The sequence below is a fragment of the Electrona antarctica genome, assembly GCF_951216825.1.
Source record: "Electrona antarctica genome assembly, chromosome: 11".
Lineage (NCBI taxonomy): Eukaryota > Metazoa > Chordata > Actinopteri > Myctophiformes > Myctophidae > Electrona > Electrona antarctica.
In genome coordinates this window covers 39,744,060-39,763,277 of record NC_136792.1, presented here as the reverse complement: position 1 = coordinate 39,763,277, position 19,218 = coordinate 39,744,060, and the positions used below count along the sequence as shown (strand labels likewise).

Below are 19,218 nucleotides of genomic sequence, written 5' to 3'. Positions count from 1 at the left end.
TCCCCACCAAAACCGGTAGGCATAAAAACTGCGCAAAAAGCTTGGAATACGGATGTGTATATTACAGGAAACTCCCGTTAAACTTTCCAACAAACTCCCGTAAACTCCCGAAATTGTACCATCACACCTGTATATTACCGTATATTACTGTATATGCCCGCTAAACTTGAGGTTTACGGGCAAAATAGAGTGCCCATAATTGCCCGTTAACTCCTCTTTTCACGCAGTGAATGTTCCATTCTTACCTCACGCTGGCCACACTAAAGTCTATCTAGAAACGTTAATATTGCAAATGACAGGCATGCTAAAGTCAAATGAAGACAGAACATTGCCCATCTGGTAAAAACCATGGAGAGTTCCCTAGATTAGGAGATACGAGCCATTCTTTCAGAGCCGTAAACAAGGAAGTGAACGGCAGCGTGCATGTGCGAAACAGCAAGGAGTACTGTACGGTGCAGAAGGAGAGGCCAATAAAAAAAATAATTTATATCAATAAAAAAGCCCTAAAGACGTGTATACACGTCCAAGGCCACCTGCGGTTTGATTAGAAAAGATGTGTATATACACGTCCACGGCCAAAATTGTGTTAAATGTAATTTCTCCAGTCTTAGCATCACGTTCCCAAATGACTTCCTCGTAGCTGAAATGGAGACGGTGAATATTTGAACAGGCCTTTCATACAGTATGAATAATGTGTTCACTCTTTCAACTCCCTCAGTATATGTCCCACTATCAAAAAACCCCATTAGAGACAGCTTAACATTTCATAGTGTCTCCAGAGAAAGGAAACCAACTCTGTTGAACTTTTGCCTGTGTGCTGCATTATTGAAAAGAAAGGATATATTGGGCTTTTTAAGTTTGTGCGTGCTGATCTGTATCTTTCTGCACGTCATTATCCTATAGGCCCTTTACACACTATCAGTTCCATGGGCAGTTCACTGTGAGTGCAGCTATTCACCATGCAGTGCTAATCCCGCTGTGTTAGCAAGATTCCCTTGGTACGTAATTCTCTGCTAACCCAGGGAACATACTGTATACAGTAGACTAACCCCTGTCATATTGGTCTGCTGGAATTAACAACCACCCCCCCCACCACCACCACCGCTGTCCTCCTAACTCTTTGTGTGAAACCACACACCCCTGCTGAGCAAGGCCTCCGCTATAGCAGACAATTGATTCCTCGGGTCGCCTGGGCTTGACCTCCTAGCAAATGGATATGACATTTAAATCCGGCTGCCTTTGGTCTGGTCTCTGATACACTATCTGGTCAGCAATGCTGGAGCGGTACGACATCGCACAGCACGGCACAGCTCAGCACTGCTCGGTGCCAATTAGGAGCAGATAAGCAGAATATTGTGTGTAATGCGCCCACAGAAGAAAAGAGAACGGCGCATCACTTTCAAAACGGGAAAGTCATTTTCTGCCACTGAAGTGGAGACTGCGGCTGGAGGGAACAGATTAGCTGGAAAAGAAGGACAGAGAGGGAGAGGGGGGGGGGGGGGGGGGGGGGTAAATGAGGGGGGGAGAGAGAGAGAGAGAGAGAGAGAGAGAGAGAGAGAGAGGGGCTGCCGGGCGGCTGGACAGAGGATGCTGGAATGACAGATTGAGAAAGACAGAATGTGTGTGGGGTAGATGTGATGAAGTTCCATAATGAGCAGATTTAATGTTCTCTCGAGGCTGGAACTTAAAGGATTCAGGACAAATCACATGGTTCTGTTGCAGGCAGCGTGACACCTCTCTGTTGGACCCCATTAATCAGCCTCAGTCTCTGTCCTCTGTCTCCCTTTGTCATTAGTCCTTCCATTTAGCTGTTTCTCTCTGGCCTCTCTCGCTCTCTCTCTCTCTCTCTCTCTCTCTCTCTCTCTCTCTCTCTCTCTCTCTCTCTCTCTCTCTCGTTCTGTGTTTTGGAGCTAATTGTTCTAATGCTCCCACTCCATCTTTGTCATGTCTTGGTTCTCATTTTGTTTCCCGATCAAACATCTGCTCTGCTCTTCTTTGACGTCCTCTCTTTCATTTCAACGGTCTGTCTACCAGCGGTCCGGCCGTCCGGGCCAGTTTGTTCTCGTCTTTTGTCGTTTTTCTGTATTGTCGTTTGCTGTTCCTTCCTCCTCTGCCCTGTCTCCCTCTCCACAAGGCTGCTCCCTCTGCCCTGTCTCCCTCTCCACAAGGCTGCTCCCTCTCCTCTGCCCTGTCTCCCTCTCCACAAGGCTGCTCCCTCTCCTCTGCCCTGTCTCCCTCTCCACAAGGCTGCTCCCTCTCACACAACACCTTTCTCTGCCAGCTTTCCAGCTTTCCCCTGCACAGCACCTAGATTCAGTTGCAAGTTGTGTGTGTGTGTGTGTGTGTGTGTGTGTGTGTGTGTGTGTGTGTGTGTGTGTGTGTGTGTGTGTGTGCGCGTGTGCGTGTGTGTGTGTGCGTGTGCGTGCGTGTGTGTGTGTGTGCGTGCGTGCGTTTGTTGCCATCCTCTTTCTCTCTCTCTCTCTCTCTCTCTCTCTCTCTCTCTCTCCCTCTCCTCTTCCTCCTCACCTCTATTCCTCCAGAGAGTATAAGTCTCTGTGGGAGGCTGTTAAGTGGGCATGGAAGGCGCAGGCTCAGGGGACTGTGAGGCAGGGGAGAAGGCTGGGTGGCAGAAGTGTGGCAGTGGCTGATGCTTAGCAGCCTGTCAGGCAGCACTGTGGTGACGAGAGCTGTCTGAGGGGGTGTGTTGATTCTGTTGCAGCACATAGTTTGGAGAGTTTACAGAATAATTGGAGCGTGTGTGAGGAGGAGGTAGGTGGTGCATGGAACACTTAGTGGTTTGTAGTTAAGCGTCCGTTTTTGTCTCTGCGTATGCGTGTGCGTGTGCGTGTGCAGCCCGTCGACCTGGTGTGCTGGAGGAGATTATCCATAATCTGGACTACTGTGACATCCTTGTGCTTGGTGATGAGTTGAGGCCAGAGCAGGAGTCTCTCCAGCTGGCACACAGCGCTCTGCTGGGGAAACACCTGGACGCCACCAACTCTACCTCTGGCATGTCCATATATGGTAGGTTACAATAGAAGAAGAACACGCACATCCAATCCCTCACGTTGGGCAAATTTCCCATCCACACATTTTTGGGTAAACAAATACCTCTGCTCTCCTTCAAGATGGATAGTTTTGTACTTTTTCTGTTTTTGTATGTCCGCCAGGTGTGGTCATAATATTCAAATATGTCTTCCATGTGTATTTTTGGTTTCTTCCTGAAAGCTGAAAGCTGAAAGCGTTTGAGTCAAAAATCGAAATGCACCACTTTAGTGATACACTAAAATCAATAATGTGCCTAACACACATCTCAGTGAGCTTGTGGCTTTTTTTTGTAAAGGTTTGAAACCACACACAAAACACTATACTTTTATATTACAGTTTCAGATCACAACATGCATTCTAAAAACATTCTCTGTTCGTAGCACAATTCTGAACTTTCAATTGACCATGCCTCTAAATAATGAGAAAAGGATTTTTTCTTCAAAGGCCTATGTTGAATGCTTTTGACTTCTCACACAGACAGACAAATCACCATGGATATGTTCTTAAGCTTCTTTTCTTGAGTTTAATGTTCAGGTGGTAACATTGATAACTCTTTGTCACCGTGAACTGAACCAGCGCTCCTTCCTCCCCAGGTGTGGACTCCATGTCCAACTATGAGCAGGTGATCCGACAGGTCCACTACCATAACTGGCGTCCTGGCCAGCTGGAGGAGAGGAGGTTCCGCCTCACCTGCTCTGAGCTGAATGGACGATACACCAGCAATGAGTTCAACCTTGAGGTCAGTGCGAAGAACTCTGGACCTGTAGGGATATAACAACAAATGCGTCGATGTATTGTGTGCGTACAATCGACCAATACGGTTTTAGCCTGGAGCTCGATATGACACACGCAGTTTATTTATTGTCTCCACCAGGCCGAAGGCATGGGGAGAGAGTATGTTTTACACTCCGTCCGTGTGTGTGTCCGTCCGTCCGTCCGTCCGTCCGTCCGTCCGTCCGTCCGTCCGTCCGTCCGTCTGTCCGTCCGTCCGTCCGTCCGTCCGTCTGTTACCAGCTAATCTCCGGCACCGTTAACCCGGTCAATGCCAAATTTTGCAGGCACACTCCCTGGATGCCAACGATGAACCTCTGCCCCAAAATTTCCAGAACGGCCTGTTATAGCGCCACCGGGGGCCGACTTTTGTAAAACACATTTTTTGCTGTTACTCCTCCAGATTCTGTCCAAGAATCCCACAAATCGTTACACAGTATCTCTATAGTCATGTGTTCAAGACTGATCTGTCCAATATTTCATATTCCATCCTAATTGGCTAACATTGGCTTTCAAAGTTTGCAGGACTGGCCCGTTTTGAACAAAAAGCCTCAAATCATGAACGCAGCGTGCAATTTGCTTGAAATCTTTCACAGACTTTCCTACTAGGCTGAGGAATATATCCCACCCTTTTCACATTGGCCTGTTATAGCGCCACCAACAGGTGGATTTTTGCAAAACACATTTCTGTAACAAAATGCCTCAAATCATCCAATTGTCATCCAAGGCGTAAGAAGAAATGGCACCCTTTTCACATTGGCCTATTATAGCGCCACCAGGAGGCCACAACCTGACCTGGCCTGGTAGAGACCTGTGCCCCGAGGGGCACTTTTTCTAGTTTATTTTTTATTTTTGAGTGGTGCCTCCGCTCCATTACACAGCTATGTACAGAGTACAGTACATTAACTAGCAGCTCCATATATGGAGATCTAAGGGTGGTAGCGGGGACATTCTCTGGGTGTACAGGGTTTGATGAGGGCCGGCCCTTAATTCTAGGGCCTGTTGAGAACTCTAGTTTTCACCGGCTGCCGGGCGCGGCTGCACTAATAACTTTGGGGCATTCCCATCTAGAGTTTGAATGGACAGGTATCAGTCAAAAGGGAGACATCGAAGAGGAAGGATGGATGGGGAAGGATCGACATATGGAATGTCGGAACAGGTTCATCCATATATGGAGATCTAAGGGTTTGAGGTTTGAGGTCAGATGTAGAGTTGCTGGTCAATAGTGATGACATCAGGGATCTCCATACTGTATATGGGCTTAACTGCGACAGCAGGTCGCATTTACTATGACATCAGGGTCTCCACATCTCCATCCCTGATGATGTCACGTGATGACACGAGACCTGGGCACCATATATGGGGGCATTCCCATGTATGGGGATATTGAGTGACTGACGGGAAATGTACGATTTCATAGTACCTGCGGTCGCAAATAAATACATGTATAGTTGCACCGCTCACTTCACACAGGTGTGATTTATTTTAAACTGTGCTGACATTTTACTGTACATTTGACATTTAACCTTTGACCTTCAGGACACAAATGGGAAATGGGAAACTAAATCATGAATTAATTATTTAGTTTCGGTTATCATGTTATGTATTGGAACTGACGCTTTGCCCCCAGAAAGCACTCTGAATTCTACAGCAGTGGTTCCCAAACTGTTTCATGTCAAGGACCCCCAAATTGACACTAATGAGCCCACGGACCCCCATTTGAAAAGATACCCCCATAAGAGAAGATTTTTACGGCTCTAGCAATGATTCTCAACCCATTTAATTTCAAAGGACCCCCAGTTTTACCTGCATTTAGGCTACGGACCCCCATTTAATGGGATTTCAATCTCTGAGACCCCAATTTATACTGTAAAATCAATGTTAATTTAACTCTGAGAGTGTACAAATGGAACCAAATGGTTCCATTTGTACACTCTCTGAGTTACAGACCCATACGGGTCCATTTGGTTCCTAACTATCATTTAGATTTGGTTCATATTGCAGACAAGAATTAAGAAGACTGTAGGACATTGCATGCTGTGGTGCTTTGGTCTTTGGTCTAAAATAAAAGCTGTTTCCCCCTGTATGCTTTTCTCTGTCTGTGTTCAGGTCAGCATACTTCACAGCTCAGTGGCTGCGGAGCATGTCAATCACATGGTGGCCCCGCCCCAGTACATGCAGGTCGAACATCATCCATCCATGATCCATGGCCTGTACCCTAGCCACAATTCAGGTAACACCACACAACTACACCCACTAGATCTGATGTTCTCATAGGCGCTATTGTGTCTCATGTCTCATATTGTATGTACACCATATAAATGAGTTATTGTACAGTATAGTATACACAGCATTATTATAAAGTGGGACTGTTTTCATAACAACAAATCAAACCAAAATCGGTTCACACTGTTCCATAGAGTCCAGTGGTTTCATCTGCATTAACATTTAACATTTAACATTTTGCATTAAAATTAACATTGAATAGTCTTCTACAAAAGTTTTGTTCTTTGTCTGTGACTATGCCAGAACATGTGGTGACCCAATTTGTGGTCCTAGTGACCCACTAGGTGAGATATACTGCCATAGACAACTAAAAATGTGTAAAAATAGGACTGTGATATATCAAATCTGGCTGATGAAGAGCAACTATGTAGACCTCTGTTCTATTCTGGTCACAGAGCCCTTTCATCTGTTTTCATATGGACACACTAGCCCTGCTACTTTACACTCTCTGTTCATCCCATTTGCTACACACTCTTTTAGTAGTAGTTGTGTCAATGAGGATTAAGCAATACAGGTCACACTGTTCAGACTGTTGGTCATGTAGGCCTATAGTATCGTGTGTGCTTCATCAACACCCAAAAACTAGGCTTTTTTTACTGTTTCTCTTCTGTTTGTACCCTTTTAGTAATGTTTATGTGCTCTTTTTATAATGCTTTTATAGTGCTTGTTCTCTGTAGCCTATGGGGACTATATGGATGGAAATTTGCATTCTTGCTAAATCTGGTGTATTTACACAGCATTGTATAGTATGTGTAAATCAATTAGAATTAATTTTTGGAACTATGTAAAGTAGTGGAACTATTGCTTGTCCGATGGCGAGTGTTACTTACATACTATTCTTGTTCTTGTTGTTATCTCAGAACTACACAAAATCATATTCTAGGTCAACTGTAAGTTAATAGTTTTGGCAATAAATGATTGAATATTTTATGCAGGAGTGAACGGAGATGACACAACTCTTTCTATGTCTATGCTCTCTGTTTTCAAACCGTTTCGTGTCATGGAACCGTCCCGTCACATGATTCTGACCCTGATATTATACTGTCTGAATGTTGTAATTGGACGTGATAAATTGATTAATAGTGTTGAGATTTCTGTTGTACATTTTTACGAGGGGATTGTATTATAGTTAAATTAACTACTTATTTGGCTGGGCACCCCCTGAAAGGACCACTGGGAGTCCCCAGACCCTTGGTTGAAAATTACCATGCAAGTTAAGTTTCTCCTAGAAACCAGCTTGAATGGAAGCCATTGACATAAGAGACATTCGCAAAGGGTGAAGAAGGCTTCTCCACCCCTCGGTGATGAGAGGTAGAGGGAGCCTGGTGAGAGAGAGCCTGCTGGTCTTAATCTAGCACACACAGGCCTTAATTATTCATCTGGCTCTAATGGGTTCTACTTAGAATCCTGGCGAGCTCTGTGGACAAGTGTGCTACTCTGTTAAGAGTCTAGGGAGAGGAGTAGTATAAGGGTGGGATGGGCTGCATTTAAAGACTGATGATGTGTATGCTGTTCATGCCGTGAGCACATCCGTGTGTGTGTGTGTGTGTGTGTGTGTGCGCGAGCGAGCGAGCGTGCGTGCGTGCGCGCGCGTGCGTGCGTGCGTGCATGCGTGCGTGCGTGCGCTTGACATCCGTATAGGTTCTGATCTGGCGTATGACCTGTGTCTACGCACTTGTTTTGCAGTCTCTCTCTCTCTCTCTACTTTAGGCCTACTACCTAATACAAAATACAATACTTTTAAAGGAGACCAGATATTTCTGTAGTGAAGAGTGTAAGTACAGGGTCCCATGAAGCTTCTCTCTGAAGAAGATCAAAGGCAGTGGATTTGATGTGAAAATCCGGGGAACTTGGAGTGAATGAAATGATCAATTAAGTAACTCTGTAAGTCTCACTTGTTAAACACGTGCGTGCGCACAGCGCGCACACACACCAGTGGAGAGGAAAGACCGGGCACCGTGCAGTCATGTTCTTCTTGTAAAAATTAGAAGCCGAGAGATTAACTTACAGTAAGACCAAGGACAGCCTATCACTATGCGCGCTGTAATTACAGTGCTAAATAGAGTTGGGCTGGGCTTCTTTTTCTTTTTTAGCTACTGTACTGTATGCACAAGCCTAGAAGACAAAATTACATTTCCATATTAAAGAACGGGCGCCCAGAGGAACAAACCAACACGTGTTCTGACATTCAGAATAAATTATGAATACCATTTCACTTCCAGGAGGCAAGAGCTGCCAGTGACAAGTATGCATGGATGTCTAACCCTCCCTGTTGGGTTAATCCGCAAACTTCAACATTACATGACATTAGTTCAAGGACGCGTTAAAGAATTACAGTCGCAAACATGTGTATTGTTAAGGTGTATATTGTTAAAACAAAAACATAATAAATAATCATCTTCTTTCATGCCACCCCCCCCCCCCCCCCCAGGCGTGCCCAGTGCAGCTACTGTGGTGATCGTGACGTGTATCGCCGCCCTAGTGGTGGTAGTGGTGGTGGGCATCTACCGCATCCACCTCACTCACCAGCAGGAGATGAAGGTGGTGCAGACGACCAAGGACACGGACGAGACCTGGGACGAGTCCGCTCTCACCATCACCGTCAACCCCATGGAGGTGAACAGACTTGGGCAGGGAGGGAGGACGGGAGAGGGGTGGTGATGGGGTTGGTGGTCGGGTTGGATGCAGAGATTAAAACAATAAATACAAATTAAAAAAGGTTGAGAGATGATAAGCAGAGGTGGGTGAGAGGTTGAAGGAAATAAGGATGGTGTTTTATTTTTTTGTTAGTATTTTCATACGACTAAAATCATGGGTCAGATATAAATGAAGGTGATCGCAGAGGCAGCATTCGAAACTCTATACGGCTTGTGCAATGATGCGCTGTGATTGGCCGGTGCACTTGTGCAAGGACGCGTTATGATTGGCCAGTATCCACTTTGAGTGGCAGTCGGGGCAAACGCTCTCACCAGAACATGTTTACTATTCTCTGCCTATTGGGTCGCAACTCCAGCGGCCCTGAGTCGGCTCAATCCAACTTCACAACGTTCGACGCGGCAGCTCGTTCGCTTTAGTTCGCTCGGTATGGTGTCTCACGTGGCTCAAGGTCACTTGAGACGGCAGGCCTCCGTAGCGGTCTAGTCCAGGGGTGTTCAACTGACTATGAACAAGGGACCACCATGACTTAGAATCAACATGGGGACCACTGTTGTGTTGGGTGGGGATATGGGCTAAGATTAGTGCCTTTGTAACATGCATCCCATGCTATGCATGTGTATACATCCCACGTGTATACATCAACCAATGGTCCATTGACTACTAATAATTTCCTATAATAATGACTCAACCAGATATTCCAGTGCACTTCTTCCTCCTCCTGTTGAATATCTTGACCTCCAACTTGTAAGTAACATGGCCATCATAGGTCACCAGGTCATTCACTTCATGGTTTCGCAACTAGTGGAAAGGAAATTAAACAACAAGTCCTACATTACTCAATGCATGGTCAGTGATGGATTTATAATTAAGATAAAACCCATTTGTTGCATATAAAATGCCAAAGGGACAATTAAGGATTCCAAGGATATAAAAGGACTGTATACTACTGAATTACTGAGCCACCCAGGGCTATAACTATAAAAAATACTTTAGAGAAAGTACTCAAAGAGTACACAGAAATACTCAGCACCACAACGCTAGGCCGAGAGCCGATGACCAAGTTAACCATTAGTTTTAAGCAGGAAATACTCTTTTAGAAAAATACCTTTAGTTAACCAAAAAAAAGATGAAACCACCAGGAAGAAGGATTGTCCAGTCCGAGCAATTATGGTTTAGTTAATTCATTTTCAGATCAGAGAGACAGAACAGATCCACAGACAGCCAAATTACAAAAAACTCTCACCCTGTGCGGCAAACGGCACAGGGTTCTCTCTCTGCCGGACACAATCATGTGCCAGGCATTAATACTGCAGAATACAATTGTTGATACACATTTCATTGGCTGACTACACAGTTAATTTCCGCAATGCCACGCTGGCACTAGGTGTCGAACGCTCATTGGACCAGCACATAGATGATGGGACTGATATCGTGACAACTTCCTTAGTTTCCGTCATGAAAGCCATAGACCGGGAAAGCGTGGACGCTGGCGTGGCCAGGCAACCTGTTGATAACATTCTTTCCCTGCTAGCAGAGACAGAGAGAAATACTCCTATCTACTTTCTCACTAGGCATCAAGGCCAAATACATGTAGTGTCTCAAATCAAAATAGACCTCTCAGTATTGCAAGTTAACTTTCGTGGCTACAGGCAGACAGTAAAACTTAACTTGGCGTCAGGCAACCCATAATATAAATGATATAATAATAAAAAGGATAAGGAGAACACGGTCTGGGCCAAAAGGGAACATATTGACACAAGTCCACAAAAAATACTTGGCGTCCAAAATAGCAGATCTACCAGATCCATCAACTCCATCACGTTTTGTGGATGAAGTGTCAAATGTGATCAATAATCAATCTTCAGGGAATTAAATTAAAATAATATAAGGGTCAATTGGGAGATGAGAAATAAAAATTAACTCTATACTAAGGCAGTGGAAACAGGAACAATGAAAAATAAAAAATAGTTTTGACTTAAGACTAGGCAAACAATCACTCCTTATTTAGATGGTACTGTGGGAGAGAAACAGAATGACTTTTCTCTCTCGAAGTCTTCGGTCTTCGGGGTTCTCAAAGAACTCAGCAATGTTGCAGCGTTCCTACGCCGTCGAAAGTGTCATTTGACAACAAAGTTCATTGTGGCTCATCAGAGCAGACACTGGATGGTTTGGCTCGTTGTCGGAGCCGAATCTTCGCCCCGTCCCCCAGGATGGGTGCCATAACAGGTGACCCATAGGTGACAATCTCAGCCTATACTTTCTCATTGACAGATACTTGATCTCTGTGATTCAAACGGGAGAAAACGGCCGGAGATGCCCCTAACAGTTCTTATACCAAGCAGAGCTTGGAGAGGGGGGGGACAGGGTAATTGATGATGTTGTGTCGCTTCCTGGCGAGTCCATTAGTACCATGAAGGCCAAATATAGAATCAAGTCTATTCAGGGGAGGATATATATGCCTAATCAAGTCAAACTCAAGGTGATGAAAACAAAATAATAAAATGAAATGGAAGGGGGAAGATGTCCCTATTCTAAATATCTCAATGTAAGGTCAAGGGGTGGTTCGGGGATAGTAAAGGTTAAATGTTTACAATGGAGGGATATTCCAAATTCAGAGGTAAAATATGAATCAAATCTAAAATAATAAAAATATGATGAGGTGGGATAATGAATCCTAATGGAAGGAAATTTAGATTGTCCAAAGATGGGATAATTCAGTTTACATAATCTATATAATGAAGCAGATCTGGGATCTGGAAAATGAATAGTCAAAATACCATATTAATCAATTGAGGGGAGAAGGAATGATCAAATGAATCCTAATACTAGGTAGGGAAGGGTAACAGCGTTTTAGCAAAATACAGTGTCTTAGAAAAGAAAAACATAGAACAATTATGTGCATGGTGAAACATGAGTGGACTTCTAATTTGTTCCCGATGGGAAATCTATGGGCAGATGGCATAAGGCCTATACTGTTCTAGGGGGTCGGGCCTAATACTGTTTTTTAAACGGTTCTGAGTGGGTCGGGGTCTAAGGGCAAACCCTAAACTTAAGGGAAAAGGGATCTCGAGGTCGACAACACATTCCTTCACTCTATTCTCCATCACTTTTTGTTGACCTCAGATTACTCTATCCCGGGTTTGTTCCTGACCACGAAACCACCAGAAATCCGTATCTGTGAGATAAAAACAGAAAGAGAAAAAAAAACAACTGGTGAATGAAATGAAACAACAATTATAAACAATTCATCAACAGGGTATACATCAACAGGGTATGGTTTAAAAAAATAAAAATGAAAATGAAAATGACTGATCTACCAACCGCGCATGTTACACAGCTATGGTGAAAGTAGGGCGTGTAGGTAGACAGGGAGACAGAGAAAGATAGAGAACCAGCATTCTACGTATGTATATGCACCTTAACGATAAAGGGCAGGGAGAATACAATAAAACGATATCTGAAGTAGAAAACAAAGTATATAGACGAAGATTTGCCCAAAATGGGGCGCAGAATCGTTTATATGTTCTGCATAGGATGGGAAGCCTTCTGAACGCCTAAGAAAAAAAAATCAGTGAATACAGAGAACTGTACCACTCTGGGATTTAACTTAAATCAAGACCCCCTTCCCATGTAGTCCGGTGGCTTATACGACCCCCCTAAGAAAAAAAAATCAGTGAATACTGAGAACTGTATCACTCTGGGATTTAACTTAAATCTGGGTCGCACACTGTCCCCTGCGCGTCATTAAGACGTAGCTAATCGCCACACGCAGGTTAGCCAAGGTCAAGATAGACCGAAATTGACCATGATTTGTACACATCAGGTCTCAGAGAGATAGAGCAAAAAGTTCAAACCAAAGAAATCCCAAAAAATCCTAAAATAACAGGAATAAAATGTCTTGGGAAAGAATGGTTGACACCACTCAAAAAAATAAATGAAATGAAATAATAACAAAATAATAAATGAATGAAATCAATAAGGGGATTGGTTGAAATTAATAATAAATTGTCATGATAATGGGCATTCAAATGTTGAAGGGGTGCTATCTAAAAATGAAAAACCATGGCATGGCCACTAGGCAATTATAAAGTGTATGAAATGATGATAAATGGCGGAACACGGAGCCTGACAGATAAATAAATCAATAATCAATAGTCGTCACGCATCCCTAATATTATCCTGTCATACTTTTCCAAAATAAGTGTTTCACCCACACACACACGCATGAACATGGACAAACACATATGCACGCACACACGCACCCTGTGCGTAATTGTCTCAGCTACTGACACACGCACGAACGCATGCACACACACATAGACGAGGGCAACATATCCGCCCACAAGACCAACGTACTCACTCAGTCACTCTAAATATAAATAAAATTATGTACAATATAAATAGGTGACATTGAACGAACGGCACGCTACACACACACCCACATCATTCAACTATTAGGCCTAAAAGAAGAATAACTGTTCTACGGGACAAACACATACATCCATCCAAACACAAGACAGTGATATACACACCTACGCACGAACACGCACGCAGACAGACAGAGAGGAGAGAAGGAGAGAGAAAGAGACGGAGCCATGCGTTCTAATACGCACGCACACGCAAAGGAGAGCCTGCTGCTCTCCTCCCTAAATTCCTTAGATAAGAAGCCTACACACTCTAAAAACAATGTAAAAAGGGGTGATAAAAAATAATCATGTGTAATGCAATGGTGAAAGGGCTCACAGACCTTTTACGGTATAAAAAGAACCTACTCTACTCTCGCACCCCCGTCGAGGTTTGAGAGAAAGAAGACTATAAACGAAGTAATATTTATGGATTCTTACAGCGATATATCAACAAGGGTGTCCTACGAATGATAACCGTATGCTGAAAGGCCTAGATATTATAAATAGATAAGAAATCGAAGCAGATAGATAAAATGAAAGGATTAGGACGCAGCGCACGCGTAGCGGCACATCCTGAAAATGAAAAGAGGAGGAAGAGTAATGTGACTGAGACATGTTCAGGGATTAAGTCCCAGACATGAATGTACGGCAATAAATTATAATAACAGTATAATCTATGAAAGTAACAGAAAGGTAAATTACTTAACTTCAGAAAAGCAAGCAGCTGAGAATCAGGCAGGCAGGAGGTGGTCCCGGACAGGGTCCACCGAAGCGGAGAGGAACCGTCGTACGGACAGACGGTCCAGATGGGGGGGGGAAATCTGTGGAGGACCGTGGAAGCTTCATGCTTCGTCCGTTCGTCCACAGATCCGCGGCTTGTATGTTCCCAAAAATGGGGAGGATAGGTTCCAGAACTGAACATGCATCGACCAAAACCACTGCTCCAAAAATATGACTATGGACTTTGTTCTTCCGGCAGAAAAAAATGAAAATGGGGATGGGGGTAGGTTCCTTCTGTCGGAGGTGCTAATTAAATAAATTAGACTTATACTCGGAAGAAGACGGTTCGAAATGGACCAATTTGATGGATTTATAATTAAGATAAAACCCATTTGTTGCATATAAAATGCCAAAGGGACAATTAAGGATTCCAAGGATATAAAAGGACTGTATACTACTGAATTACTGAGCCACCCAGGGCTATAACTATAAAAAATACTTTAGAGAAAGTACTCAAAGAGTACACAGAAATACTCAGCACCACAACGCTAGGCCGAGAGCCGATGACCAAGTTAACCATTAGTTTTAAGCAGGAAATACTCTTTTAGAAAAATACCTTTAGTTAACCAAAAAAAAGATGAAACCACCAGGAAGAAGGATTGTCCAGTCCGAGCAATTATGGTTTAGTTAATTCATTTTCAGATCAGAGAGACAGAACAGATCCACAGACAGCCAAATTACAAAAAACTCTCACCCTGTGCGGCAAACGGCACAGGGTTCTCTCTCTGCCGGACACAATCATGTGCCAGGCATTAATACTGCAGAATACAATTGTTGATACACATTTCATTGGCTGACTACACAGTTAATTTCCGCAATGCCACGCTGGCACTAGGTGTCGAACGCTCATTGGACCAGCACATAGATGATGGGACTGATATCGTGACAACTTCCTTAGTTTCCGTCATGAAAGCCATAGACCGGGAAAGCGTGGACGCTGGCGTGGCCAGGCAACCTGTTGATAACATTCTTTCCCTGCTAGCAGAGACAGAGAGAAATACTCCTATCTACTTTCTCACTAGGCATCAAGGCCAAATACATGTAGTGTCTCAAATCAAAATAGACCTCTCAGTATTGCAAGTTAACTTTCGTGGCTACAGGCAGACAGTAAAACTTAACTTGGCGTCAGGCAACCCATAATATAAATGATATAATAATAAAAAGGATAAGGAGAACACGGTCTGGGCCAAAAGGGAACATATTGACACAAGTCCACAAAAAATACTTGGCGTCCAAAATAGCAGATCTACCAGATCCATCAGTCAGGGACCACATGCAATGCCTTCACGGACCACCAGTGGTCCACTGACCACCTGTTGAAAACCCCTGGTCTGCTCCATAAAGTTATAAGGTCTAGCCTGTAGTTGTTGTAGCCGCATTGGCCACAGAAGCGGGCCGTGGTTATAAGCACAAGCCGTATAGTGTTTAGAATGTTGCAGAGATATATGCCCACAAAGATGGGAAACTCAAATCCTGTCGTTGTCGCCACAGAACCTTGAGGAGCCCCGGGCCGTGGAGGAGGAGGAAGTGAGTGAGGAAGAGGAGGAGGAGGAAGATGACTATGAAGATGAAGATGAGGAGGAGGAGGATGACATCACCAGTGCCGAATCGGACGACAGCGAGGAGGACGTGGATGTTCAGTTACCTAGGGTGCAACAGCCCAGCAAGAAAGGCCAGGATTGGGATAAAGGAACAATAGCTTACTAAACACACACGCTCACACACACACGCACACCCACACACACACACACACAAACACACACACACAAACAAACGCACGCACGCACGCACGCACGCACGCACGCACGCACACACATTATAAAAATACAAATACAATAAAATAAAAACTGTTCCCGACACCCATCCATAAAGAACCCTCTGTTCAGATGGTGGAAACAAAAAGACTGTACTATGTGCTGTTGATGTTGTGGCTCTAAAGTTGAGGTAATATCTCCCCCTACTGGTCATACAGAAGATAGTCATTCCTCACTCAACATTCATTAACACATTTTCCTAGAGGCACATGCATACACTCCCTGGCCTTTACTCTTGTTCACACATATGCATCCTTTGGTTGGTACGTAAGTCCACTCAGACACGCATTTACTTTTTACTTTCGCTTTAGTAATGTCGAGATAATGACATCATTTTCCCGTTCCCGACACAAGTGTTTTTCTCTTCATAAACACTTAGTTATTTTGATATTCACAACATCGCACACTGAGAGCATGGTCCCCTGGAGCAGTGGTTCCCAAAGTGGGGTCCGGGGACCCCCAGGGGTCCTTGGGGCAGTTCACTCTCAGAGTTAAATTAACATTGATTTTACAATATAAATAAGGGGTCTCAGAGATTGAAATGCCATTAAATGGGGGTCCGTTAGACTAATATGCATGTCAAACTGGGGGTTTTCTGTTATGGGGGTCCTTGGGCATATCTTTTCAAATGGGGGTCCGCGGGCTAATTAGTGTCAATTTGGGGGTCCTTGACATGAAAACGTTTGGGAACCACTAACCTGGAGGGTCCGTCCAGGAGAGCTTAGCAGTGGGTGTATTCATGGAGGTCAGGTGGCCGAGGGAAGGTGCATGAGGGTCGGGCACAACGGGCAGGGTGATGAAGGGGAGGGTGTCATGAAAGAATAAATAAATAAAGGAAATATTATGACAAAATAAATGAGAACTTTATGTTAATGTTATGTCGTGATGACAAGGTAAAAAGAAAAAAGCCAGTTCATATCCTCATATCTGCATATCTTGTGTGTAGTTAGGTATTGAGAAGTTCAGCAATACCCCACATTTAGATAATGATTTTCATGTACCATTATATCATTAAACATTTTAACTGTCACTTTTCCAGAGAGCTTACAGCTGTATACTGTACTGAGCCTGTAATAACGTTGTACCAATTTTGTGACAGTGAAACTACAAAACAATTCTCCTTTAACTGAGTCTTAAAGGGATACTCCATCATAGTTTTTTTGTTTCTGCATCTCTTTCACAATGTTCCCATAATAACTGTCTATAGATACAGGGAGGCCCTTAGTGGGAGAAAAAAAAACGCATGTATCATTCTGTCTGCAACATCGATTCTGGGACCAGATTTCTGATCTTCCTTGAAAAATGAAAAGAGCATTTATTTAGCTGCAGGAACATAATTATTTTTGTGCTTTTATTATGTTATTCTTTATCATTTGTAATTCTTTGTCACGGTTTGAACACAGAATCCAGGTGATTTACACATGTGGTGTAATTTAGAGGAGTGGGCTGTTCATCCTTTATGGGGTTTGAGCTGTGGATCTTTTGTGGACAGAGGACAATAAATTATTGTACATTGTATATTGCATTATGCTCCTCTTCTGTAAACTGAATAGAGTATAGTAGGTGACTCCCCAGACCAGCCCCCAACCCCAACGCCTCCCCATTCAAACTCCACCCCCAGCCCGACAAGGCCCCTCCTTGCCTTTCTCCATGAAACTATCCATCACAGACTCCATGCGCACCCCCATCCATCCATCCATCCATCCATCCATCCATCCATCCATCCATCCATCCACATCTGCATGAACACGCCCTAACCCTGACCCCTGTCCACCCTTTTTATAGTCTGTACAGTATAGTAATTTCCTTCTCAAGCCTGGTTCTCTGTATATGTTAATGTTCCCCTCCTTCCTGTTGACCGTGAGCTGGTTGGATCAGATGTCACTATGTCTCCACACTGACCAGGTGGTAGAGAAAACAACAAACAGAGGGGACTACATTAGTAGTGTTAAAGTTGCAGCATACTTGTTTTCCCTTTTGCTTGCTTAAAAACGGAGAAGTTCTCTGGACAATTGTTTTATGTAACTGACGTGGCTCCACTTTGAGCGCTGAATGTTACATTAGATCAGAGTCAGACCGCCCCCCTCCCCCACATTCAGTATTAGATATGATTGTCTGACCAATCACATTGGTATTTCTGTAGTGATGTTGAACAAATGTTGGATGGGCAGGAAGTGCCAAAGAAAGAAAGAAAACAATATATACTTTGGCATGTTTTCTCTGCAATCATGTTCTTTATTCTTTGTATTTGTATTTGTATTTGTATTTGTATTTGTTTATTTGTTTATTTATTTATTCTTTTTTTGTTTGTTTATTGCAAAAAGTATGCTGCAACCTTACAGTAAATATCACCACTCAACGCAATCTAAAGTGTCTTCACTTCAGGTGAAAGGGCATTATTATCTCTGGTTGTTCAATTCACTCCCAACACTTGACTCCCAATAATTGAATCTGTCTGAAGACTTTGGAGTTTTGAGAGTGATGATTAGAGTTGTGTGCAACTGTGCACCACTGGTAAGCAACCAGCAGGTACAGTCAAGTCTTGTTCATATCACAAAGCCAACCTCTGCCTTGTTCCCATAGCCAAGTGACCCCTCAGCATATGTGTGTAGTTCTGTGTTTCATGTAAAGATCGCATATGTTGTTTAGACGTTTTCCCTCATTTGCTGTGGCACCTAGTCTTGTGACGTCACCTCCCTATATTTGCATCTCCTTCCCCTGTTTACCACAGGAACCTTTGGTGGACGCCCATTACTGTTGTCCCTACGTTTATTTTTAGAAGCAGAATAAGAGCAGAATGGAAAAAAATAAAATAAAATTTAAATCTTGTAAAATGTAAAAAAGAAAAAAAAACTAAAAGAAACAAAAAAAATGATTTTTTTATTTGGGGTTTTCTGGACTCTTTGGTCTGGTCTCTTTTCCTTTGGAATGGTCACTACAGCACTTTCTGTAAATTGGCCAATAAAGACTTGTTTTAGAAATCCAGCAGTGAACCATGTTCTTGTATGTGTGTGTTTATTGTTTATTTGGGCCCATTTGCTACTACCTTACCAGCAGCTACTCTTCCTGGTGTCAGAAAATAAATTGCATTACATAATAAACATTTTACATGACAGTATAAGAATACAGTTACAAACGTAAATCATTGCATAAATATAACATCTAGTGATATCTCAACAACATGGTTGCAATAGTATACAAGAAACATTAAACAGTGCACAATGTGTTAGCCATAATAAAAAAAAACTGATTCCACGAGATATTTATTTAATTTCCTTTTAAAATCAGATTTACTTCTTGTCTGTATGAGTTGTGATGGAAGACTATGCAGCTCGAACTTTTATTGCTATTACTGTGTGTTGCATTGCATTCGTTTTTGAGATGGGAAGCGTAAAGAGACCTTGATGCATGTCTGCCGTTGTAGCTGTGCTCATCAGAGCCAAACTTCAGCCTGC

The 19,218-nt window shown here is 43.3% G+C and overlaps 1 protein-coding gene across 1 annotated transcript in view; it reads left to right on the top strand.

Moving 5' to 3' along the window:
- Window positions 1-16,208, top strand: part of LOC306932591 (calsyntenin-2-like) — a 297,254-nt gene extending 281,046 nt beyond the window's left edge. The window contains exons 13-17 of the mRNA XM_079514444.1: window positions 2,854-3,024; window positions 3,642-3,787; window positions 5,929-6,052; window positions 8,537-8,721; window positions 15,441-16,208. Of these exons, the coding sequence (XP_079370570.1) occupies window positions 2,854-3,024; window positions 3,642-3,787; window positions 5,929-6,052; window positions 8,537-8,721; window positions 15,441-15,656 (842 nt within the window). The 3' untranslated portion in view covers window positions 15,657-16,208. The remainder of the gene's footprint in view (window positions 1-2,853; window positions 3,025-3,641; window positions 3,788-5,928; window positions 6,053-8,536; window positions 8,722-15,440) is intronic.
- The last annotated feature ends 3,010 nt before the right edge of the window (window positions 16,209-19,218 follow it).